Source organism: Haliotis cracherodii, unplaced genomic scaffold (assembly GCF_022045235.1).
Source record: "Haliotis cracherodii isolate W230 unplaced genomic scaffold, xgHalCrac1.p SCAF_2, whole genome shotgun sequence".
NCBI lineage: Eukaryota > Metazoa > Mollusca > Gastropoda > Lepetellida > Haliotidae > Haliotis > Haliotis cracherodii.
The window spans coordinates 14,535,674-14,563,134 of NW_027266275.1; the positions used below are offsets into that span (position 1 = coordinate 14,535,674).

The 27,461-nt window shown below is 41.6% G+C and overlaps 1 protein-coding gene across 1 annotated transcript; it reads left to right on the forward strand.

Moving 5' to 3' along the window:
- Nucleotides 1–1,029: 1,029 nt before the first annotated feature.
- On the forward strand, nt 1,030–14,040 carry LOC139468735 (high affinity choline transporter 1-like). The gene is made up of 9 exons (XM_071250861.1): nt 1,030–1,367; nt 5,274–5,466; nt 6,717–6,824; nt 7,193–7,348; nt 8,172–8,320; nt 8,894–9,067; nt 10,945–11,074; nt 11,957–12,192; nt 12,941–14,040. The coding sequence occupies exons 2-9, from the start codon at nt 5,292–5,294 to the stop codon at nt 13,613–13,615; spliced, it is 1,803 nt and encodes a 600-aa protein (XP_071106962.1). The 5' UTR covers nt 1,030–1,367; nt 5,274–5,291; the 3' UTR covers nt 13,616–14,040.
- Nucleotides 14,041–27,461: the final 13,421 nt, after the last annotated feature.

Genomic DNA, 27,461 nt, shown 5'->3' on the forward strand with positions numbered 1-27,461 from the left:
CAATCAGTAGAAAAGTATCATACGAGCTCACAATGCATCCCTACTTACATAGGGGGGAGTTTATAACGTCATTAATGTCGTACCTTAGTTACAACCAGTAGAAAAGTATGATACGAGCTGTCAATGCATCCCAAGTTAAATAGGGGGAGTTCATAACACCAGTAATGTCGTACCTTAGTTACAACCAGTAGAATAGTATGATACGAGCTGACAATGCATCCCCACTTACATAGGGGGAATTTTTTAACACCAGTAACGTCGTACCTTAGTTACAACCAGTAGAATAGTATGATACGAGCTGACAATGCATCCCCACTTACATAGGGGGAATTTTTTAACACCAGTAACGTCGTACCTTAGTTACAACCAGTAGAATAGTATGATACGAGCTGACAATGCATCCCCACTTACATAGGGGGAGTTTATAACGCCAGTAATGTCGTACCTTAGTTACAACCAGTAGAATAGTATGATACGAGCTGACAATGCATCCCCACGCACACAGAGGGAACTAATGTAAGAAACAAACGACTCGTGGGCGTTGTTTATCGTACGATAAAACACTGCAAGGAGAGTATCGTACTTCAGTTACAACCGGTAGGATAGCATTGTACACCAGTGTACGTGCTGACAATGCATCCCCGGCGTACATAGAGGGAGTTTATAATATTTCAACTGTCGTACCTCAATATCAACCAGTAGGAGAGTATGGTACGAGTTGAGAATGCATCCCCGCATACAAGTTGCGTGCGTGCGTGCGTGCGTGCGTGCGTGCGTGCGTGCGTGCGTGCCTGTGTGCTAGTTGTGCTGCATCCCCGCAATATGTTTCACTGCCCATCCATTGAAACCCACAACCTTACTGACTAACGACCCCCTTATTAAGATATTGTACACAAAGGGTACAGCGAACGGAGCGACAGGGAGTGATATACGTCTTTAGAATCTTTGCAATTGTCATTATATATTCCTGCGCAATCATTTCAATGACCACCTTCACACTAAGTCGTCATCTCGCCCAGTCATCCGTTGTCACCACTGGGTTGCTAGTGAAGTCTCGACACGGTTCACTGGACATGCGGATGCTGCTTTCAAAACTCAAAGTGACCTCAATACCAGACCAGCTCACACTTCTGTGCCTCCATACCCTGTCAATTCACGTTGTAAGGGCATTCACATGCAGCAAAACATTGTAGCCCGTGAGCCTGTCTTTGTATGTCATTGGGACAAACATGTCGACGCCAAAATACAACAGCCGTACGGCACAACCACTCCTTGAGCACCTCTTACCTGGGACCAGTCTTTCGAGAGACAACGACACTGCACATTGAAGCTTTATACGCTCCTTTAAACACAATTCACGGAAACAGGTAAGTTGTCTTACTCCGAAAACTAAGCAGTAAACTTCTTCAGTATTTCTTACATACCTACTAACACTATATGTTTTATGTATACGATGTTTCGTTTCGTGTCTTTTACATTTTGAAGCGGCATGTCTTACGCTAATGTCCACCGGGCCACCTTATGGAGACTCCTCCGTGTAAATGTATGTTATATGCGTTGTATGTGGATATGACCTGTATCAATAGGCCCCAGGTCGGCATGTACGTGTTGATGGCCCTCAGGTCTATATATATATGTGATTTCAACATGGCTTTCAACTTGTATATTCTTTGTACATGCACAACGTTTCGTTGACACACCTTGCCAATTCATCATTTGAATGACATCTAATGCAATTGTTGAACTTAAGAATAACATCATATGATAACGACATCATTACGCTTGTGTGTTTGTGGATGTAAGTATCCTGTATTAGGAATACACACTTAGCCCATAGTCTATGTATTTAGCTCGCACGGCTGATACAATGTTTTTTTCTAATGTGTGTTTTGGGATGGTACGTATCCTGTTTGGGTAATAAGCATTGCATATAACGATCCTTAGCGTGTTGACATAGTGTTTATTCATAATACAGGATAGATATTATCCCAACACACTTGCCTGATAACCCCTATAGAGAGGTAGGTACATTGAGCCAGGTTAGGTCACAGAGTGGACGAATAACAATCACGGTGTAGTTAGAAAGAACACGTTAATATCAGGTGGGATTTCAGTTAATCCTGTGAGAGGGTCCAGGCAAGAGCTGCATCTGGCTGTGGACAGTTTTACTCAAGTCTGGCCATCACAGTCCAATTTAGTTTTGTTAAGTTGACATTTGTCTCAATAATCCGAAAATGCATCTACGCTCTTGCAAAGATATACCATGTGAACGTCTAGTGTTTTGCGCCATGAGAAATCAATGTATTCAAGTCGTTTCCATGTTTTTACCCGTACAAGTACATCGGACATTCAGTATTCAACACCTATATGCGGTTGATATTGCCTACGGCGATGGTATTTTTTGCACTGCTCCGCGTCTGTTTACGCAGATATACTTCACGCTGAGTTCGGTAACGAAATTGAGTAGATGTCCTCCTTTCTCTGCGTTTTATTTGCCAGATTTTTGGAAAGCCACGCCCTTGTCAATGGACTAGTATAAAATGTCTACAATAACTCATATTCATGTGGTTCAGCCGCCGCTAGTTACGAAAACGCGTGCGTCATGACCTGTATGGATCACAGGCATAGCTTACGTGAATATATAGTATCTGTTTCGCAGTGAGCCAGTGAATAGAATTGTTACAATCCCGTTCCTTTATGTGGACGTATACAAGGATGTATGTCAAAGACAGGCTTTTACTTCAATCAATGCTGACATGCTGGGAGACAAACCTGACTGCAAATTATTATTTGGTTAAAAATTCCTTGCCCCTTATCTACTATATCCAATGATCGGTTCTTTAGAAATATAATCATTTTATAAAAAAGAAACAGATTTAGTCCAAATTCAGTCTTTGAAGGGCAGTTAATATATTTGTTTCATTGACATTATGAATTGAGGTTACAGTGAGGATAAGATATCACAGACACTAACTGATGCTCGGCACTGAAACAATTCATGCTAAGTTATTTCTTCTCATATTTCCCACAAAACCAAACAATGCATTAAGGTTTAGAAATCCGATCAAGCGTTCAGTCAATATATTAGTATGATGTTAAACTTTATTTCTGTTAGAACACGTTTGTTTTGTGTTTGTGCGTTGTTTGCCGCAGTTGACAATACATTCCAGTTGTATCACGTCATAATGTAAATAAATAAACTAGTCTGGCCAGAACAAACCAGTGGTTGATACTATGAGCAACGACCAAACGAGTGGGAACCCCGGTGTGGTGCACGAAATAGTACATTATGTAAATAAACAAGTACAATGTATGTTATAAGCTCTGAACATCTTGAGTCATATATATACTTTTCATATATTACTTTTCATATTTTCAAATAAAGACATTTTTAAAGAGGAGAATGACTAAATATCATATCTGAGGTATGACATGTACTACATTATAAATATAAAACATATGGTTTTTAATATACCCAAATTAACTTCGTACAGAATACGTTTATCCATTGTTCTACTTACATTGTTAACAATTTGGTAAACGTCTGAGACCGGCATCACTTCGATCTTTCCTCCCACATCAGGGCAGTCGGGTAGCCTAGTGGTTAAAGCGTTTGCTCGTCACGCCGAAAACCCGGGTTCGACTCCCGACATGGGTACAATGTGTGAAGCTTATTTCTGGTGTCACTCGCCGTGATATTACTGAAATATGGCTAAAAGCGACGTAAAACCATACTCACTTACTCGCTCACTCCTCCTGCATCACGTTGATACGCTGTGTTGTAACTGGATACTGTTCAAAGCGGCGTTAAACCAAACTCCTTCACTCACCACACATATTGTGCTGGTGGTTATTCAACGTTTATTTTACAGGTTCTCCTTTGCAGGTTTTCAGTAAGAGACATTAACACATTAAACATCACTATTTCTGAATCAAACGTTGCCAAAATAAGACATCTGGAGACATAATGATAATTTTGCCTGGTACAGTTATTCGGTGAACACGTTTAGATTACTAACATGTTTCGACATAAAACACTTTTAAATGTTGCGCTTAGGACTTAAACACTATCCTAAAACTTTTTTGAATTAAACATGTCTAACATTCATACGTATGCATATGGTGTATTGCCTCCCCATAAAGCATCGAGACGTGCAGGTTAATATGTACAAACCTTTGTATGAATGCGGTAATAGTCTGGCTATAGGGATGAGGTTGAGGGCAGTACAGGAGATACCTGAACGATTGAGAAGTGTCCGGTAACCCCCCTCCCCCTCCCCTTCTTCTACCTCACATACCCACCCCACCACATCTTAACCCATACGCATCCACACACCACACACACTGCATACAGTCAATATTAAACGTTTCATCCCTTATGAGGAGCATTAACGTTGACCTACTAGTATTTACAGGCCCAGTCCGTCTTATATTAAGTATATAGTTTTCAGGTTCTTTCCACAGGGACAGTCGGTTATATACGTGTCATTTATCCTATTTCTTTACACAGGACATCAATGTGTTGTGCATCATGTGGCTAGAGTGACTATTTATAGTGTTCGGTACAGGTGAGGTCAGGTGAAATGGGGTTTAACGTCGCGTTCAACATTATTGCACTCATATAGCAACGTGCATGCACGTACGTGTGTGTGGCTACGTGTACTTGTCCGGAATAATGCCGATTTGATAGTGCTAGCCTACTACAGTAATTCAGTATCTACACTAACACGGACTTGATCTTACTCTTGTTTTTATGGGGGGCACGGGTGACCCAGTCGTCTAGGGCGCCGCGATTCCCTGTGCAGGGTTGCGTCCCTTGCGATTCCCTGTGCAGGGTTGCGTCCCTTGGGCACGGCAGAAACCTATGATTGTGGGTTCGAATCCCGGTTCGCCACGATTATGTGTCTAGGTTTGTCAGCACCATACCCGTGCTCGTGGGTTTCACCAAAGTGGTAAACGTCTGAGACCTGCATCACTTCGGGCTTTCCTCCCACATTAAGCTGACACGCCGTGATATGCCTGGAATACTGTTAAAAGCGACGTCAAAACCAAACTCACTCACTCACTCACTCTCAAATGACAAATCACATTTGAAGACACGACCTACATAATGGTGGACAACTGGACAATTTGTTTCACTGACCAGTCGACCTGATAAGCCTTGGGGTATCACGTGAGGATCGTGACAAAACAAATGCTTCAAATGAGTCATCACCTTCAATGTTGAATGCTGTGCTTGTTTCATTTGTATCCGTCATACGTGTGTGTTACAGGTTTCATGCACATTCAACATGGCGATCCACATTCCCGGGCTGATTGCAATCATAGTCTTCTACCTTCTCATTCTGGGTGTGGGTTTGTGGGCAGCCCGCAAGACTGGCCTGAAGAAGGGTCAGTCCAACTCTGAAGAGGTCATGCTGGCCGGGAGGGACATCGGGCTACTTGTTGGCTGCTTCACTATCACAGGTCAGTGGCATCTTAATGACGGATCATACAAACTGTTGGGACAAGGGCGCCCTCCAAGTCTTAGTAACAGCACCATCAGAATCAACTATTCTGGAAAATAATTAATAACTGTTATGGGTAGAATATGTTCAAAAGAAATTCAGACTGGGTGATGGGGAGCATTTTGTCTTCCATCACTGACAAATAATGTCGGAATGTGTGTTGACACAAATGCTGGTGAACTGCCTTATGTATGGAATACTGTCAGGGACATTCTCGCGATCTCGACCTTTGGAAACGAGCTAAATATGCCAAAAACACTAGAATCTCGCATTCTGGTGTTTTTTGGCATATTTAGCTCGTTTCCCAAGGTCGAGATCGCGAGAATGCGAGATCGCGAGAATGTCCCTTACAGTATTCCATACTTATGTCATTATTCTCTTTGTACATATGTGATCATTGACCAGTGTGGTGTCTCTGTGTCTATGACGTCTTTTGCTATGTGAGTGATGATTGTGGTGCTTGTCATGTATATGTTGTCTGTGTCTTACCAATGATCTTTATGTTCATGACCAGGAATATCATTAGGGAAAACAACTTCTCAGGGTTACTTCTTGCCCTTTCTTCAGGTGAATGATTGTGTGTGTGTGTGTGTGAGTTAGGTTTAACGCCGCTTTTAACATTATTCCAGTTATATCACGGCGTGTCAGATTAATGTGGGAGGAAAGCCCGAAGTGATGCAGGTGTCAGACGTTTACCACTTCGGTGAAACCCACGAGCACGGGTATGGAGCTGACAAACCTAGAAACATATGATGAATGATTGGATGGGAGAACATGACACACATATGTATATAGACACAAATGACGCCAGTTGTTTGATAGGCATTACTTAGAAGTTGACGGATGACAAGATGTCTACCTTGACAAATGAAGCCAGTGTTTGATACAAATTATCATATTTAGAAACCTGTTGTGACATGACTGTCGTCATACAATTAAGACGGTATTGATGGATATGACCTTTAAAGTCTTTAAGACGAATTTAGAAGTTGGAGTACTGAGTAAGGATAAGATGGATGAACAACTTCTTTATTACAATTAGGAGCGATGTTTCAGTGTCGACACTTACACTGTTATCAGACAAGTGACGTGACCTTTGTTATTGGAGAATACATGGAAGGTACAAGGTAATGTGATTATACAAGATTTTATATGTTTGTGTTGTTCGTGATGTTTATCATGTCTGCATTGCAATCGATCTGGCTCCAGCTACATGGGTCGGGGGAGGATTCATCAACGGCTCCTCGGAGATCATCGTGCTGAGCGGCCTCGTGTGGTGCCAGGCACCGGTGGGGTATGGGCTCTCCCTGGCATTTGGTAAGTCTGGTCATGCATCTATACAGATATCAAAATCCACGTAATTGTGTATGATGTTAATATGAGACTGCTAAGCAAATGAAATATATCATTTTGATAAAAAGAATATTCTAATTTCTTGGATTCAAACTAAGGGGGCTCTATTGGCTGTCTAGAGTTCCACCCCCTCGCTATGTTAGGATCCGATCGTGGTGGGTTCTACTGATTTGACATCATAATGATCCTTTGTTTATCAGCTTCACATCCATATTCATGGCTTTCTTCAAAGTGGTAAATACTTACGATTTTCGCCCACATTAAGCTAGCCGACTCGCCGTGAAATATGCGAAATGCTGTTGAACACACTCACGCACTTGTTTATCTGACAGGAGGGGTTTTCTTTGCCGACAAAATGAGACGAAGCAGGTACAACACTATGCTGGATCCCTTCAACCGGAAGTACGGCGACTTGATGGGGGCTCTGTTGTACATACCCGCCTTGTTGGGAGAGATGTTCTGGTCAGCTGCTATATTGTCTGCCTTAGGTTCGTAACATGGCGTACTTTAACATAGATCAACTCCAACCAAATAATATTCCCTATCTTACCAAATGAGACCGACTCCGTGGTAGAGCGTCTGCCCGGAGATTGGAAGGTCCGGGGTTCGATCCCCATCCGCGTCATTTCAAAAGACGCTAAAAGATGATACTTGTTACCCTGCCTGGCGCTCGGCATTAAGGGGCTAAAATAAGGACTGGCCATCTCGGAATCAGTATACTGTGTCTGAGTGAGGAATTCGTGTTAAACTGCGGCATGGTATCACACTAAACAAATCGGACCGGACAAATACAAGCAGCCATACGCACGAAAGTCGCTTTAAAAGTGCAATAATCTTGAACGCGACGTTCAACCCCATTTCAACTCACCTCTTACCAAGTGAATTCCGAATTCTTCCTGTTCATTGCTTAAGCGTTTGATAATATTTACTTCCACGTTATCCGGACAATGACACGACACTGATAAACATATGTTACATCCAATATTCCTATGGACACGACGTCTTTATATTGCTGGAATATTGCTAAAAGCGGCGTAAAATCACTCACTTAAATGTTTGGCAAGTACAGATTACTGCAGTATCTGAAAATGCAGAGAGTCTCTGTGCCCCTTTGTATTATATTTTTATTAAGATAATTTCACAACTGTTTTTTTTCTGTAAGACATGTTCATTTCAGAGACTAGATGTGAGTCTGGTAGTTACCGTCCACTGCGCCTTGGAAACAAATACAAAAAAATCTCAGTCAGCATATATTTGTATTCATGTCACTTAAGAATGTCCTCTCTAGCCGATACGACCTTGCCTTTTAAGGGGCAACACTTGCCGTTATCCTTGACATTGACACGACCATCTCCATCATCATCTCGGCTGGCATATCTCTGATGTACACGCTGGTCGGGGGATTGTATTCCGTGGCTTACACCGATGTAGTTCAACTCATCTGCATTTTTGTGGGGCTCGTAAGTAAAAGAAGTAAAAGAAGATATATCAAGTAAAATGTGATGTAGTTTTTCAATAGCGGCCATTCTGCACATATTCGGAATAAAAGATTGGAAAAACATATTTCAGTCATAATATTTCCTTATCATGAAAATGACAGAAAATATATTCTCTAGCTGATACATGGAATGAACGCTTAAGATTGTAATTTGGTGAGGCACATGTCGAATATATTCACATTTACCAAGAGTTGATACGTTTATTATAACAATAAACAAACCTAGAAGTGGATACGCAAATAACTACACTGCAAATAACTGTATCACGATAAACTAGCCTAGAGGTTGATGGTAGCTTATTAACAAGTCTTATCTAAAACCATCTATGATTTTAAGATTGACATTGAATGATAAAGTTATTATCACCCTTGTTTGTTTCCATAACGTAGATATCCCACATTAGGAATAAAAAGTATGTATTTTGTATTTCACCATAGGCTCACATTCCATATATAGATATTAACGATAATATTACCAAGGGAAGCACACTCGGCAAATTTGTCTGCTTGTAAATACGTTTGCTTTGTGGTCCAGTGGGTGAGCGTACCCTTTGCTATGACCAACCCGGCTTCAAGATCCATCATCGTCGACTCCTCGTCGTCTTCATCGTCGTCGTCGTCGTCGTGGATCGGAGAGGTCGCTACGACTGATATAGGGATCTACATGGACACCTTTTTACTGCTCATTTTCGGGGGTATTCCTTGGCAGGTAGGTATGACCATCACCGAACTAACGCTTCTTCCAACGAGTGAGTGAGTGAGTATGGTTTTACGCCGCTTTTAGCAATATTCAAGCAATATCACGGCGGGGGACACCAGAAATGGGCTTCACACATTGTACCCATGTCGGGAATCGAACCCGGGTCTTCGGCATGACGAGCCAACGCTTTAACCACTAGGCTACCCGACCGCCCTCTTCCAACGAAGAACATTGCTGTGCTTGTGATAATCTATGTAGAAACATCAAGTGGAGATTCCGGGCTAGGGTTCGAGGGTCAGTGAGTGAGTGAGTATGGTTTTAAGCCGTTTTAGCAATATTCCAGCAATATCACGGCGGGGGACACCAGAAATGGGCTTCAGACTTTGTACCCATGTCGGGAATCGAAACTGGGTCTTCGGCGAGACGAGCGAACGCTTTAACCACTAGGCTACCCGACCGGCTAGGGTTGGTCTACAATACGTTATATGTCTATCGTAAGAAGCGAATGAAAGTATCAGATTGTGAAGAGCGTTGGCTTGATTTGTTGCGTGTCATTGTACACTGATGGCGTTCAACTATATGCTCATATCAGTCACTGGTTCGTCTGGTCCATAATTGGGCGTTAGGTAGCCTAATGGTTAAACCATTTGCTTTTCACGCCGAAGACCCAGGTTCGTTTCCCAACATGGGTGCAATGTGTGAAGCCTTTCGCTGGTGTCACCGGCCGTGAAATTATTTGAATATTACTAAATGCGGCGAACACCAATATTCATCCATTCACAAACTCACATACTCGATCTTATACAGGCCGACGTAATGAAGCTTGAGCAAAACAAATGAAATAAAAAATTGGTAAAATCCTTGATTTCCAATTACATCCATTTAACACCATTTCACCTGATTCACCATCCCTCATACCATTCAATATACTTATTATACCATTTCTCCAGATAAATAGTGACCATCATCAGATCAGAGCATACAAGAATGTGTTTTCACAAATGTTTTGATAAATAGTTCAAAACGTGTTTGCACACATGATCCGTGAGATTATAATATATAAGCTCAGTGGATCTATTGTACCATGCCCAACTTCGTTTAAACAGCAATACCGATATTGCAATACCGAAATTTGTTTTGAAGTCGCTCTGTTGTCTTACCGTTTTGCGTAAAACTAAACCCTTTCCATAATCTCAAGAAGCATTGGGCAAAACGCCTTTCTCATACCTCCATGTCAGAATGATCAGATTGGTCCAAGTGATCTTGGGAAAATACTATGTATCCCACGTTGGGAAATTAATGTCTCAGCAGGACAAAATAAATCCCTTATACCCCGCCACGAACAAGGCAAGCTTCACGCGGATTTCTGAGAGGCAGAATAAATCCCTTATACCCCGCTTCGAAGCAAAACGACGGACGCTTTTTCATGGTAAATGGAAGTCACGTGACATAGCACAAGTTCACCTCAGCTCAATCGAACAGCTGTTCTCTATCAAATTTGTATTTATTTTATTTATTTTACAATGTTATATTAAAACAAACCTTTGAGAGATAAGGTTGTGTTCATTTTAAAAAATTACTTCAATATTGTTTTGCGTTTATGGAAGAGTAAACGTAAAAAACCTGGGTGGGCACTGTGTAACGCAAAGTGTGCACATAAGTCTTTTTACATATATAACTCCATACACTCAAAAAAATATTTAAGTCAATAATTACAAAATAAACAATTGAACGTTATATTATAATCAAGAAACAGTAGCCCGTTAGTTGGGATGGCCTAGTTTCTTTTTCGGTTTATGGAAACGGAAAAGGAATTGCTTGGTTAGCCAATCAAATGCCATGGCATTACTTGCAATTTATTTATTGATGTATATTTCATATATCAGGTATATTTCCAACGTGTGCTGTCCGCGAGAACGGTGAAGGTGGCCCGTATTCTGTCCTTCGTGGGAGGGTTCGGATGCATGTTCATGGCTGTACCAGCAGTGTTGATCGGAGCCATCGCAGCCAACACAGGTAGGTGTAAGAGCAATAAAATGATATATAATGTTATTTAAAAAATATTCTTAAATTTGGCCGAATGTCAATGAATTTGTTAGATTCCTTGGCCTTATTTTTATTTCAAAAAGTCAACGCCAGAGAATGACCAGGCTTGAATATTTGCCAATACAAATTCCATAGGGCCTAAGGGGCGGTCGGGTAGCCTCGTGGTTAAGGCGTTCGCTCGTCACGCCGAAGACCCGGGTTCGAATCCCGACATGGGTACAAGGTGTTAAGCCACAGGAGTCCGTATCTAAAAATAGACGCCCTCATGCATATTCATTCGATGGTCATGAGGGCGTCTATTTTTAGATACGGACTCCCTTCGGGCTCGCGTGTGGAGATGGTCATGAATATGCATGAGGGCGTCTATTTTTTAGATACGGACTCCTGTGGTTAAGCCCATTTCTGGTGTCCCCCGCCGTGATATTGCTGGAATATTGCTAAAAACGGCGTAAAACCATACTCACTCACTCACTCACCATCGGGCCTAAAAGGCAAAGTAGTAATGGAAATTATTATGAATGGATTACTGAACATTAGTGATGACGCAAGGTATTTCCGAAAAGGGTAAACGTGTTCTATTCTACCGGTATCACTAGCCACTTACAGTATTTTCATTGTATCTCTATTACAATTTAATTTTGTTTAGCTTTGGTCAGTTAGTTTCATTCCACTTCGGGAATTATCCCACACAGGAGCCTGTGGAGCGACGGAACGCCTCAACTCAGCTCAGAAGCAATTAAATGTATATTCTACCCTGTCATAAAAAAATAATCTCGCCTTATCTATTGTTCCTGATGTTATAAATTATTTCGTCCGTGAAATAAATATGATCCGTTTTGTATATATTTTCAGACTGGAATCAAACTGCTTATGACAAGCAAATAAATGGTTCAATTCCGTCGGATGAGTTGGGACTAACTCTGCCCCTAGTCCTTCGCTATCTGACACCTGACGCAGTTTCGTTTATTGGCCTGGGCGCTGTCTCCGCCGCCGTCATGTCGTCCACTGACTCTTCCCTCCTCTCCGCCAGCTCCATGTTCGCCAGGAACGTCTTCGGCGTTGTCTACGCCAGATGCACCAAGAAGAAGGTACGGTAATAGGAGATTATTTAGCTCGTGGCCATACACTAAGTCTTAATGTTTAGCCGTTTTATATTTTGTATTACCGAGTGTCCCTAATTTATGACCCTGAGCCTAACCTTAGTATAGTCAGGGTAATCGAAGTAACATGATGCTAAATTATGTTATCATGTCTTGCCATCAGTTCGTACTATATATCATGGTTTCATTTCGACATAACTTGTATAGACTTCGTGAATAATTAAAATCTATCAGTTTAGCTAGATTTAGGTCATATGGTATTTCGATTGTGAGGAGTGAATATTGTTTTACGCTGCTTTCAGCATTATTCCAGCAATATAACGGCGGGGAACACCGGAAATGCGTTTCACACATTGTACTCATGCGGGGAACGAACCCGTGGACCATATGTACGCTAATGTCACCCCTCTTTTGTGGAACTATTTTATTCCGCGACACTGCTGTTTGTTGTATGGCTGTCAGTGTAGCTTGAAGTCACACGCACCACTGTAATACAACTGTGTATAGATCTACCGCTACCTCCTTCGAGGTAAACAATAGTGATTGATTATCATAATAACTTTGTATGAGTTCATCGAGTTCATTTGTATGAGTTCATTGGAGTGTGAACCTGCAAGCTGCGACGCTCGTACAGTTTGGCCCTCACTCTATGAACGTTCATACTCCAATGAACTCACACCAAGTGAAAGTCAATTCTAAATAATTTACATAACGTTGCATTTTTTTCATCTTTCAGACTTCCGATCGTATGACAATTTGGGTTATGCGATTTACCCAGTTTGCCATGGCATGTTGCGCATGCGCCATGGCAATAACAGTAAAATCAATCTACTATCTCTTCTACCTGTGTTCAGACCCCGTGTTCGTCATCCTCTTCCCTCAACTAACATGCGCAGTGTACCTTCGCGACACCAACGCATACGGGTCCTTGCTCGGCTTCCTCATAGGTCTGATCTTCCGACTGCTGGGTGGGGAACCGGGGCTTGGTTTGCCACCAACAATTATCTACCCGTGGTACGATGAGGAAGCCGGTCAACGTTTTCCCTTCAGAGCTTTGTCCATGCTGATCAGCCTTGTGACAGTAATAGGAGGTTCATACCTGTTCCACGTACTCTTCAAGAATGGTTTTATACCGATTGAATACGACATCTTCAACAGTTTCTCAGACAAACCGAGGACAATTCTGGCCACTTATGCGACAACGCCAGTTGAGGTAGCCAAACAGCCATCAGACGTGCCCGCTGACTACCAACCGTACATCGCCGATGACCTCCATGAGAGAAAGGTCAACTTGAGTAAAAGGGGACACGACAACCCAGTCTTCCAACCAGAGCCGGCCCCATCACACAAGCTGGGAAATAACGGGGAATTTGTAGCTAAGAGACCCCTGTCGACTGTGACCAGACTGTAGACACTCGCTTGATTGTTCATATAACCACAACTCATCCCGATTGTAATTATCTCAAGTTCGGCATTACGTAAGACAACTATATACGCTTGAGTAGTTATGTCTTTGCAAGACGATACAATCATGTACGTATATTTTACATACACTTTATGGTTTTTTCAATTTTTATTAGTACACCACGAATGGCACTTTAAGATTCGGTGAGCATATCCTACTCACTGCGTAGTTAGCAAGACACTATGTCATTCATACACGGATGTTAATACATATGCAACCAACGAGCTACAAGAAATCACGGATGATCTGGCCCGAGTGAATTGATATTAAAAGTGCCGCGCCATGTACAAATAATCCGTTATTTCGAGTTACTTGCGTGTTATTTTATATATTGTCCATAAGGAAGAGAATATATGGATGTCAACTTCTTTATTATGAGGAACACAACGTTTCGGAGTATATGCTTACTCCTTCATCACGTGAATGCTTACTCTTTCACTTGATGAAGGAGTAAGCATATACTCCGAAACGTTGTGTTCCTCATAATAAAGAAGTTGACATCCATACATTCTCTTCCTTACGTGAATCACCTTTCAAAGACCTTATATTGTCCATAGTTTTGGACCTGAAGTTTGCGAAGGTCGGCGACTGTTTTCAGCCTAGTAACGCTTGGCAACGTTTGTAATTTGTGGTCAAATCCAATTTTCAAGTGTATACTTTCTTTTGCCCGGTATTTGCAAAAAAACAAACACATACTGTGGACATAACCTTCTCCTATAACCTTCGATGTCTAGAGGTTAATGTATATAGATTATACACACTATATGGTTTGTATTAACATGTATTACCTGCAAATGTTTCAGCTGTATATTGGAAACTTTAAACAATTAATATATATATATCAACGTAATATATCTGATCACACCAACACACCATGATATATGTGTTGTACACAAACACATGATTTCATATTTGTTCATTCAAATTGATATTGAGAGGAATTCACTGCAATAATGAATGCAATACGTACCAATAATGTAGGGAATGGGTTGTTTTAACCTTCATCAACTTTGCAACATGTACCCACAACAAACGTGGAATGATATTTGCAATACATTGCATATTACTTTGTGACCACCATACCCGTGCTTGTGGGTTTCACCGAAGTGGTACTCGTCTGAGACCTGCATCACTTAGCTGACACGCTGTGATATTACTTGAATACTGTTAAAAGCGGCGTTAAACCCAACTCACTCAGTCACTCATTTTTTACCAATGTACAGCAGCCGAACAAAACGACCGATGTTACTCTTCCCCTGTGATGTTCGTCCCACGGCGACGCCATATCACGTCCTACGCCGTCGATTACGTCGGTTACGGTATCATGTAACGCCAACTTGATAAGCACACTGTCTTATGGATTGCGGTTGCTGCAGTCTGTTCACATTAGTGGCGGACACAAAGATGCAACAAAGACGTATATACGTCTCTGGTTGCAACTTGTACGACAGAAAACACCTCAACTCACTAAAACAAACGTGACTGCACTTCGGCTATGTTTACATGCCAGCCCGTCCCGCGATGCACCTGTGGATGTTTCGAGTCACATGATTCAATTGAAGCAAATTAATTTAAAAAACTTTCGGATAACGAAATATGATCTACTAGTGTTTTTAATAAACCTTTTTCAGTGGTGTTGTATTACTTGATGTAAATATCTTTAAAGGTATGGGTGCATGCAATAAGGTAGAAGAGCCCGTCAGATAGCCCTGTTTGAGGATTTTCAATTTACGTCGCAGATTCTATTTTAAACCCAGCACCAATAAAACGCAAGGTCAGTCTTAAATTCGGCATCTTAGAAAAGTAGTAAAGTTAGCTCTTCTCACATGTGTAGAGTGTCAAAGTATAGTTTTGCCCTGAACTATTAAAACGTCAAAGCACTCGGACGCAAGCGTTATCGTGCTTTTACTATACTAGTTCAGGGCAAAACATGGAGGGAGGAGCAAACTGTTTCATACGACTGTATGTATATGACTGTATAGTTTCACATGGCAGCATATGCATCTGATTCATCAGAAAAGATAATATCTATGAATACATTTACATGTTAGCATAACCAGGACGTCCATATACTCAGATATAAAATACACGATACAGTCCGCAGCTTCACTAATCAATGGCCGCCGGGGGCCCGAGCACCGCCATCAAGTCACGAGTGAACTGCCAAACTAATGTAGCTTGACCGTTAAAACTTCCCCGTCTAGTACCCCAGACCACAACAACCTTTGCTCAACCAGGCAAACTACATGTACAAGTCTATATCGACCCTGTTCAACTGGCCTTGAACCTGTCTTTGTCAATAAAGACGCGGCCTCAGAGGAGGGGGTGCCGTAAAGCGCAGCCCAAAGTATAGAAATCATGTTAACGTATTAATACCATGTAACTAAATCATTGGTGACATGTTTGCAACTAAAATATAAACCAACTCATTATATTTTAACAAACGTTAGTTGTTGTTCGAATAATCTATTTTATCGTTTGCTTGTTTAAGGTTACCCTCCCCAACATTGCCCCGTCTCTTTTTTTCCCAAGCTGCTTTTTCGCGCTTGGTTGATTACAGGTGGCTGTGTCGGGTGTATTCGCAGGACGACGACCCCTCGAATATTTTCATTCGCAGGACGACGACCTGCCGGTACGACTTTGATATGTTGTGTTGTTTTTTGCCCCGTCTCTTCCCAAACTGTTTTTTCGCGCTTGGTTGATTACATGTGGCTGTGTCTGGTGTGTGAGAGGGTTCATTCGCTCGAGGGGCGGTCGGGTAGCCTTGTGGTTAAAGCGTTGCTCGTCACGCCGAAAACCCGGGTTCGATTCCCGACATGGGTACAATGTGTGAAGCCCATTTCTGGTGTCCCCCGCCGCTTTTAGCCGCTTTTAGCAATATTCCAGAAATATCACGGCTGGGGACACCAGAAATGGGCTTCACACATAGCACCCATGTCGGGAATCGAACACGGGTCTTCGGCGTGACGAGCTAACGCTTTCACCACTTGGCTGCCCGACCGCCCCTCAAATGTCATGACAGACGGACATATTATTTATTACAGTCGCACCTCTGTTTACATATTAAGATAAATGACAACGGTGTGAGAACCTCAACCGAAACGTCGCTCTTGATTGTAATAAAGACATTGTTCATCCATAAATCTTATCCTTACTTATGAGGGACTATTAAAATACAATTGCGACTTGCATATAACTTTTTAGTAAAAGCGCATGAAACATTACATAAACCAACACATATTCTAAAACAGGCAACCACAATTTAAACGCCATGGTATAAAATAGATTTGCGTTGTTGTAACATTGTTTGGCAGGTCTTGGCAGGTAAGAACAGTACATCTGGGTTGGACAGTATAAAAAACACTATTTCAACATCAGAAAAATCATTGAAAATATCACAGGCTCGAGTACATCTTCTTAATAATGACGCTCTAATTTCATTATAAAGAGGGCAGTGTAACAAGAAATGATAGTCATGCTACACACACTCTTTACAATCGACAAGGAGTTTACAAACATTCAAATGGATGACGAATTTTAACACTGCATATCAGCCAGCTGAACCATGTGACACGCCCACATTTGCAGCGTGCAGCCTGTGTGAGATTCAAATATACATTTTGGCTGTAGTTCATACACGATAGACCATATTATTCAGTTGACATGACAACCTCATTAGCATCTGTGAGTTACCTTAATTATAGCTTACGTATACAAATATGTTCATTTTTCAAGGGGAAATTCTTCGGAGTTTAATTTCCTCATATTTGCTCATTTATTCGATCTAAAACACTGTAAGCCAGTGTTCGTCTATACTGATTTTTTGTCCAGGAAATTTTAAATGCACCATTGAAATCACTTTTCTCGGCCATTTGGTTTCCCGTGGTTCAGGACCGCCTCCGTGGTCTAGTGGTAGAGCGTCCGCCCGGAGAGCGCCTCCGTGGTCTAGTGGTAGAGCGTCCGCCCGGAGAGCGGAAGGTCCGGTGTTCGATCCCCGGCCGAGTCATACCAAAATACGTCAAAAGATGTTACCCTGTCTGGCGCTCGGTATTAAGGGGCTAAAACAAGGACTGGTCGGCTCTGAGTCAGCATACTGTGTCTGAGTGGGGTATTCATGTTAAACTGCGGCATGGTATCTCAGTGGGCTAGCTCTATAAATCGGCATCAGTCCGGACTAGTACAAGCAGCCACACACACACACACACACACACACACACACACACGTTCAACCAGGCGATTCTAAATGAAATTGTATTAACATCTATCTAGACCTGGAAAAGGCCAGTTTATATTGAACGTGTATGTAACCGCTGATGCATGTATGTTCCAATGCAAATGCCACATATATACAGTTTTGTTTTGCACAATAATCCCACAGCCATTCCTGATTACGTACATACGTTTGTAAGGTTATGAGTGAGTGAGTGAGTATGGTTTTACACCGCTTTTAGCAATATTCCAGAAATATCACGGCGGGGGACACCAGAAATGGGCTTCACGCATTGTACCCATGTCGGGAATCGAACCCGGGTCTTCGGCGTGACGAGCGAACGCTTTAACCACTAGGCTACCCGACCGCCCCTTGTAAAGTTATGAAAAGTAGTACAAGAAAGGTTAAACATCGCATACCAGCCAATCAAATGCCGCGTTGTCATAGCCGTTGTTACGTTACCTATGTTTCTCTTGTTGAAGATGTCGGTTTGCATGATAAATGTGCTGTTAGTGTGAGTCGTACTGAGCATTTGCTGTAAAAGTTGAATGAAGCGGCAGACACATTCCTGACATTAACCCATGCCTTCATCGCTGTTTCCCCCCAAGTTGTATTCTAGAAGCACCCGTAAATTATTCCCCCGCGCCTTTAACCGTTGACGTGAAGGACATTACAACGTCGTTTTTCGGATTATATAATGTGTGTATAACGGTAATGTCACACAGCTGAATTATTATATGTATTTCTAGCAAAATACAACAAGTGCATTGATGCACTGATGTAAGGTCAATGACATGTGTGAGCTATATCTTGTTGGAAGCAGAAGCGCCATAAAATGATGCTCATACTAAAGTTCCCACGGTTACTTAACAACAAGCGCATTGATGCACTGATGTAAGGTCAGTGACATGTGTGAGCTATATCTTGTTGGAAGCAGAAGCGCCATAAAATGATGGTCATACTAAAGTTAAAAGTTAAAGCCTCGACTCGCTGAAATACCTAAAAGGGAAATCACAATAATCATGCAAAAAAATAATAACCATCCAATAATTTTCTTCAGATCATAAACGGTCATACACTAAAGTATTAATCTGTCAGCTCCTGGCGTCACGAACACAGGGACTATCGAAATCAATTCGACTAAACGACGTTCTTCATTCGTATTAATAATGCCATTCATTGTTCGTTATATCCAACTTCGTTATATTCTCAAATGACACATGTAGAATGTTACTTTACACCTACTCGATCTGCACAGATGGAAAATGCGTACCCGAAAGGAGAACTCGATTGTATGTCATGTGTTGCGTGATGAACACCGACCCGATAGGTGCAGCTGTAAAATGCCTACCCGTAAGGAATGGTGACGGTATGTCATGTTTAGCATACTTCACACCTACCCGATCTGCACAGCTTGACAATGTGTACCCGTATACATGAGTTGATTGCATGTCATATTTAGCGTACACTACACCCACAAATCATTCCAGCTTAAAATGCGTACCTGTAAGTTGGAGTTGGCTGTATGTCATGTGAAGCATACTTTACACCTAACCGATCTGTACAGTTGTAAAATGCGTTTGTGTAAGGGGAGGTTGTCTGTATGTCATGTATAAGGGTACTCGACACCTACCCGATCTGCACAGCTTGAAAACGCGTGCCCGTAAACATGAGTTCATTGTATGTCATATTTAGCGTACACTACACCCACAAATCATTCCAGCTTAAAATGCGTACCTGTAAGAGGGAGTTGGCTGTATGTCATGTGAAGCGTACTTTACACCTAACCGATCTGTACAGTTGTAAAATGCGTACCCGTAAAGAGGAGATGACTATATGTCATGTATAAAGGTATTCTTTTCCCACCCGATCTGTGCAGCTGTACATTGCGTTTGTGTAAGGGGAAGTTGACTGTATGTCATGTATAAGGGTACTCTATACCTACCCGATCTGTCCAGCTGTAAAATGCGTACCCTTAAGGGGGAGTTGTCTGTATGTCATGTATAAGGATACTCTACACCTACCCGATCTGTCCAGCTGTAAAATGCGTACCCGTAAGGGGGAGTTGGCTGTATGTCATTTATAAGGATACTCTACACCTACCCGATCTGTCCAGCTGTAAAATGTGTACCCGTAAGGGGAAGTTGACTGTATGTCATGTTTAAGGATACTCTATACCTACCCGATCTGTCCAGCTGTAAAATGCGTACCTGTAAGGGGAAGTTGACTGTATGTCATGTTTAAGGATACTCTATACCTACCCGATCTGTCCAGCTGTAAAATGCGTACCTGTAAGGGGAAGTTGACTGTATGTCATGTTTAAGGATACTCTATACCTACCCGATCTGTGCAGCTGTAAAATGTGTACCCGTAAGGGGAAGTTGACTGTATGTCATGTATAAGGATACTCTACACCTACCCGATCTGTCCAGTTGTAAAATGCGTACCCGTAAGGGGGAGTTGGCTGTATGTCATTTATAAGGATACTCTACACCTACCCGATCTGTCCAGCTGTAAAATGCGTACCCGTAAGGGGAAGTTGACTGTATGTCATGTTTAAGGATACTCTATACCTACCCGATCTGTCCAGCTGTAAAATGCGTACCTGTAAGGGGAAGTTGACTGTATGTCATGTTTAAGGATACTCTATACCTACCCGATCTGTCCAGCTGTAAAATGCGTACCCGTAAGGGGAAGTTGACTGTATGTCATGTTTAAGGATACTCTATACCTACCCGATCTGTCCAGCTGTAAAATGCGTACCTGTAAGGGGAAGTTGACTGTATGTCATGTTTAAGGATACTCTATACCTACCCGATCTGTGCAGCTGTAAAATGTGTACCCGTAAGGGGAAGTTGACTGTATGTCATGTATAAGGATACTCTATACCTACCCGATCTGTCCAGCTGTAAAATGCGTACCCGTAAGGGGAAGTTGACTGTATGTCATGTATAAGGATACTCTATACCTACCCGATCTGTCCAGCTGTAAAATGCGTACCCGTAAGGGGAAGTTGACTGTATGTCATGTATAAGGATACTCTATACCTACCCGATCTGTCCAGCTGTAAAATGTGTACCCGTAAGGGGAAGTTGACTGTATGTCATGTATAAGGATACTCTATACCTACCCGATCTGTCCAGCTGTAAAATGTGTACCCGTAAGGGGAAGTTGACTGTATGTCATGTATAAGGGTACTTTACACCTACCCGATCTGTCCAGTTGTAAGATGCGTACCCGTAAGGAGGAGTTGTCTGTATGTCATGTATAAGGGTTCTTTACACCTACCCGATCTGTCCAGCTGTAAAATGCGTACCCGTAAGGGGGAGTTGGCTGTATGTCATGTATAAGGGTACTCGACACCTACCCGATCTGTCCAGTTGTAAGATGCGTACCCGTAAGGGGGAGTTGTCTGTATGTCATGTATAAGGGTACTTTACACCTACCCGATCTGTCCAGTTGTAAGATGCGTACCCGTAAGGGGGAGTTGTCTGTATGTCATGTATAAGGGTACTTTACACCTACCCGATCTGTCCAGCTGTAAAATGCGTACCCGTAAGGGGGAGTTGGCTGTATGTCATGTATAAGGGTACTTTACACCTACCCGATCTGTCCAGTTGTAAGATGCGTAGCCGTAAGGGGGAGTTGTCTGTATGTCATGTATAAGGGTACTTTACACCTACCCGATCTGTCCAGTTGTAAGATGCGTAGCCGTAAGGGGGAGTTGTCTGTATGTCATGTATAAGGGTACTCGACACCTACCCGATCTGTCCAGCTGTAAAATGCGTACCCGTAAGGGGGAGTTGGCTGTATGTCATGTATAAGGGTACTCCACACCTACCCGATCTGTCCAGCTGTAAAATGCGTACCAGTAAGGGGGAGTTGTCTGTATGTCATGTATAAGGGTACTCCACACCTACCCGATCTGTCCAGTTGTAAGATATGTGTACCCGTAAGGAGGAGTTGTCTGTATGTCATGTATAAGGGTACTTTACACCTACCCGATCTGTCAAGCTGTAAAATGCGTACCAGTAAGGGGGAGTTGTCTGTATGTCATGTATAAGGGTACTCTACACCTACCCGATCTGTCCAGCTGTAAAATGCGTACCCGCAAGGGGGAGTTGTCTGTATGTAATGTGTGATGATGTTTTGATATTGAACCATCGGGAAACCCTTTGATTGTCAGGTACCGCCTTCCGCCAGTGGATATCGAATTCTCCCACTATTGTTCAAAGGATGATGTGTTTCATTAACCTAGGTAATGTATTACTCTATCGCTTCGTGAACTGTGACTTCAGTCCTCTACACCCATTTCGGGATGAATGAAAAGGTTCGTCAAATGGAACGAGATCCCGAGGTTCGTCTGGACTGCGCATGATTACGTTTTTATTAGTATCAATGTTTCTTCCAAATCTAAATAAGCATGCCATTCGCCTCAGCCAATGGATTCCACCTAAACTATACATGAATTATATTTGTCATAACTGCTTCAAGTTAGTTGCATGTTCTTCCTCTTACGAAGCGAGTTCAGTCGTCACGGAAGAATATGACGTTTCATTCCAGATTGACGTCATGTCTGTCTAATAATGCTCTCGTTTACGTGACGAGAGAGTGCAACAGAAATTAATGTTTTTATATTGTTACAATGTCACTTAACATTAAGGTTTATTAGTTTATAGATGTATGACAATAATAACTTTTGAAAGCCCAAGCTAACGCCGTCATAATTATATGGGCATTTCCAGGCATCAAATTCTTAACAACACTCGTAAGTATGAAAACACAATGTTCATCTCATGATTTAATACTCTCAGGACTGCAATAGCGATGTAATGTACCCTGAGAATTGAGAAACAAATCATTTACCCCTAAACAACGCCCTCTAATTTGTCATCGTTATGTCCCACGGGGCAAGGAAGATGTATATGAGGTGTTATGTTAGAAGGATATGATATTCCATTGGCAACAAAAGATACTGTCACCGTAAGAATGATATCACAAAGCATCTTCTTTAAACTCGTATGCTGTTAGCAAAACGTGACATCGTTATACCTTCAGCGGCCTTCATCACTAAGGCATATTGTCTTCATGGCGTGTGATTGGTGGCTGGTTGTGTTCAGAGGCGGCGCGGATGGTTGACCATTGTTGATGTTAAGTAACCGTGGGATCTGGTGTCAACATCACAGTGACAAGGGCTTTTTCGTCTTATTCATTTTGTCCCCTAGTTTAGCTTATAATGGAGCCAGTCATGTAGATTTTACATAACTCAAAGACTGACATGTGTAATTGAAGAAATAAAACACTCACACCTTATGGCCCTGTTGGTTTTCGTCCTAGGATTACCCATTTTACATTGAAATTCGGAAGACGAAAGGTAAACCATATCATGTTTGTGCATCTGATTGATAAAGTAGCATAAGGAATGTGACACATTGCTGTGTAATACAATGGGTATTTAGGTAATGGTTGGTAATAGTGTAAGACACGGCACATATAACGGAATGTCATATAACACACACAACACAACACAACCACTCCCAACCTGTGTCAGCACTACCTTCATCAGTTCTCCGTCACTTCGCCACAAACACCAACGCTATCATCATCATCATCATCATCATCATCATCATCATCATCATCATCATCATCATCTTCATCATCGCCATCATTATCATCATCATCATCATCATCATCGCCATCATCATTATCATCATCATCATATTCATCATCATCATCGCCGTCATTGTCCAAAACCATCAGACTGCCTCCGCACTACCTTCATCTGTCCTCCGTCACTTCGCCTCAAACACCAACGCCACCATCATCATCATCACCATCATCACCATCATCATCATCATCATCATCATCATCATCATTGTCCAAAACCATCCGACCGCCTCCGTGGTCTAGTGGTAGAGCGTCCGCTGGGAGAGCCGAAGGTCTGGGGTTCGATATTCATGTTAAAGCGGCGGTCGGGTAACCTAGTAGTTAAAGCGTTCGAAGACCCGGGTTCGATTCCCGACATGGGTACAATGTGTGAAGCCAATGATATTGCTGGAATATTGCTAAAAGCGCTGTAAAACCATACTCACTAACTATTCATGTCTAACTGCGGCATGGTATCTATCAACACAAGCTTAATATACTAAGATCGACATCATCATATTTACACTTTAGAATAATGCATGCTATGGACGTCGACATAGTCATTATCAAGACATTTCAAGGTTATTCAAAATTCATTCTATGATCATGCAGAAGACTAAAGCATACAATGATATTATTTTAACATAGTAAATGCATGTAATATTTATGATAAATGCAGTTGGTAATAGCTGAACTTATTCAAATGGCCTCGCTCTGAGTAATCCACTGCAGTTTAGACCATGCCTATCACGTGCGCCCACTGGTTTAAATGTACAGTAACAAAACCAGAAACGGATACAGGATGGGGGAGGAGGGAGTGGGGGTTGCGGAAGCTGGGTGACATGCATGAGAGAGAAGTGAGCAACTGTTCCGCCTGAACCATGCACGTCTTGTCAGGTTACAGTTAGACTAACGCTAAGGCTCTGAAACTATGATTTAATAGACACAAATTGTAAAGGTGCTTCAGTGAAATGGTAGATTCATGAACCTGAAGAAAATCTAGACTTCCTCCATTTAGGTTTTTGTATAATAGAAAGGACTGGGCGAAAGGGATAATGATATGGTTCAGGGACTGTGAGACAGACTAGCTTTCAATCAGCACGAATAAATCTTTCCGCGACAGTTAATGATATACGTACGCCATACTCGAACAACCATACTGATCACCAAGAACGAAAGTAAGTATTATATAAATTTAATGTGCATTCGTAGGGACATAATGTACCTCGTAATTCCCATAGTTTTCCATTTGTTAATCAATGAGATTATACTCTCACTCGACACCGGGTGTTCGCGAACTATTTGTGGAAATGTTGTTTATCGCTAGCCAGCTCGGAAGATGTGTCTCTGGATGATGTGATGAAATAGATGCCCTCTAATTAATAGACAGAAACGTTGCACATGGCTAGGACAACGTCTTGAAAACCCATCTGGTATTAATTCACAAGCTCGTTTAACAGTTTAAGTTCCCACGGCCTAAATTTAAACTTTATTCCATTATTAAGACAATCGGTGCAACGTATATATTATGTTACTCTAAACGCTTACTATAACATTGTGAGATCGTTTCAGCATGTTCCTTAACGTCGGAATCACAGTCCGGCGGACGTAATTGGATGGTTCCTGAAATCAGAGAAAATATATCTACATATGTACACTTATGTCGAAGTTTTAAAGGGGACCGGTGTCATTGGATTGTTAATTATCCAGTTAACTGATGCACGGCGTTAGGCAACAAATAAACAATTACTTTTTCATGAAAATATGTGTGAGTAGCGGGTGCTACCGGTAGAGCAGGATAACGTTAACCCATTTCGCAAACACCTGGTGTCATCACTGATTTTGGTGATCCATTCATATCATTTATATCGCTACATTTTTGGTCAACGTCTAAGACTTCCTCCCACGTCAAGGTAATTGAAATGATGTTTAGACTCACTCACCCAAGGTTTAGAATTAAAGCATGTATCTTGGTCATTGAAACAGGTCTAAAACGGCCCATCACATCATTTATGCCAGCTATATCGTTTCTTATTTTCACATTTCTGTTAACCACCAACCCTTGATTCCCAATGTACACCAAGAAGAATAAACCTCTATGCCAGTGTGTGGTGTGCCTTATTACATTTTCATCCTAGATGACTCTGAAAGAATGAACTTAACGAAGTCTGCAATGATGCATGAACAAGACTTATTAACCATTGGTGTAGATATATTGTAGCGACACTGACGTTGAAATGTTTGCAATTCAGTATGTGTAAACCAGGGTTCAAGGCTCAAATGTAATAAAGAAACTCATTTCAAACTCAAGGCTTATTTCTCTCAACTGACAATGGTTAAATTCATGGCCAAGGTAATACGCCATCTTCGGTATTCGCCTACAATAGATGGTTTCCCGTCCAGGGTCAAGAGTCAACGTATTAACGAAAAGAAGCACGTTTCTTTGTTCAACCGAAATGAACGTGTTTACCCGACGCACAGCTTGAAGAGAAATATGATTATGTTTTCGAAAAAGGGATGATATATATCATGCTGTGTCAATTGTATGCCTGAAATATTGGAATTATATTACTCTTATTAATCTTAAATTGATGTCGTCAAATACAACTATTTAATGAGTGAGTGAGTGAGTTGGGCTTAACGCCGCTTTTAACAGTATTCCAGTTATATCGCGGCATGTCAGCTTAATGTGGGTGGAAAGCCCGAAGTGATGCAGGTCTCAGACGTTTACCACTTTGGTGAAACCTACGAGCACGGGTATGGTGCTGACAAACCTAGAAGCATAATCGGGGCAAACCGGGATTCGAACCCACAATCATAGGTTTCTGGCGTGCCCAAGGGACGCACCTCTGCACAGGGACGCGCCTTAGACGACTGGGCCACCCGTGCCCCCTAATTAATGTGTCTATATATACCAATAACGCGTATATATGTATCGCTTGAATATTTTGTGTTAAAATAAAAGGAATTCCCTATCTAATATCACCAAAAGAATTCATGTTTAAATGGGGGTTTTTAAACAAATGTTAAATGTAAGGAAACGGATTTTCTTAATTGTCCTGTTGATGGTGGAGGTTTACGTAATCTATCATAACGTGGGTACTGAATGTAACAGAATTAATGTAATTGTATGCTTTTAACATGTTTTATAATTAATTAAATAAACCCACAAAACCCTTTCCGTATCCAATAGAAATCCCTGTATAAAGCAGAGTCGATTGTACGATTCCGACTTTATCATGAGTATGTGTTTATGAATCACAATGTGTTTATGAATCACTATATAAGAAAGATATGTTGATATAACAATCAGAAAATGTGTTCCTATCCGATAATTATATATATTGCAAATTGCAGTGACAAATTTATGGATGATTAATATTTCCAGTCTTTACATCCTATGGGTAATAATTCACATTGTGTACATAGACACAGCCACCTCATGGGACAAACTGTTCTAACAGGATGTGACCTACATTTCCAAATAATCAAACGCTTTGCTCATTGCTCTATTGATGCTAAGTTTAGCAGGATACATTAGAGGAAATGGAACGTACTGTTATTATACGTGACCAAAGGTACGTGCAGATCATTTGATCTCGTCACGCTACTCACAGTCCCCGATACAAAAATGTAATATATGAGCGAATTTTTATATGTTTTAATACCATTTAGAGATATGGGGGTAGTCTAGAGATTGAAGCGTAAGCTCTAATATTCGATGATACGGTTTCGATAACCATGTACTTGTTACTGGGCTCCAATATCACACACACCCTTGGCGGTGGGGTAGTCTTGTGGTTAAAGCGTTCGCTCATTACCCCGCAGACTTAGGTTCGATTCCCCACATGGGTACAATGTGTGTAGCCCATTTATAATGCCCCCCGCAGTGATATTATTGGTATAATGCTAAAGCTGCATAAAAACATACTCCAG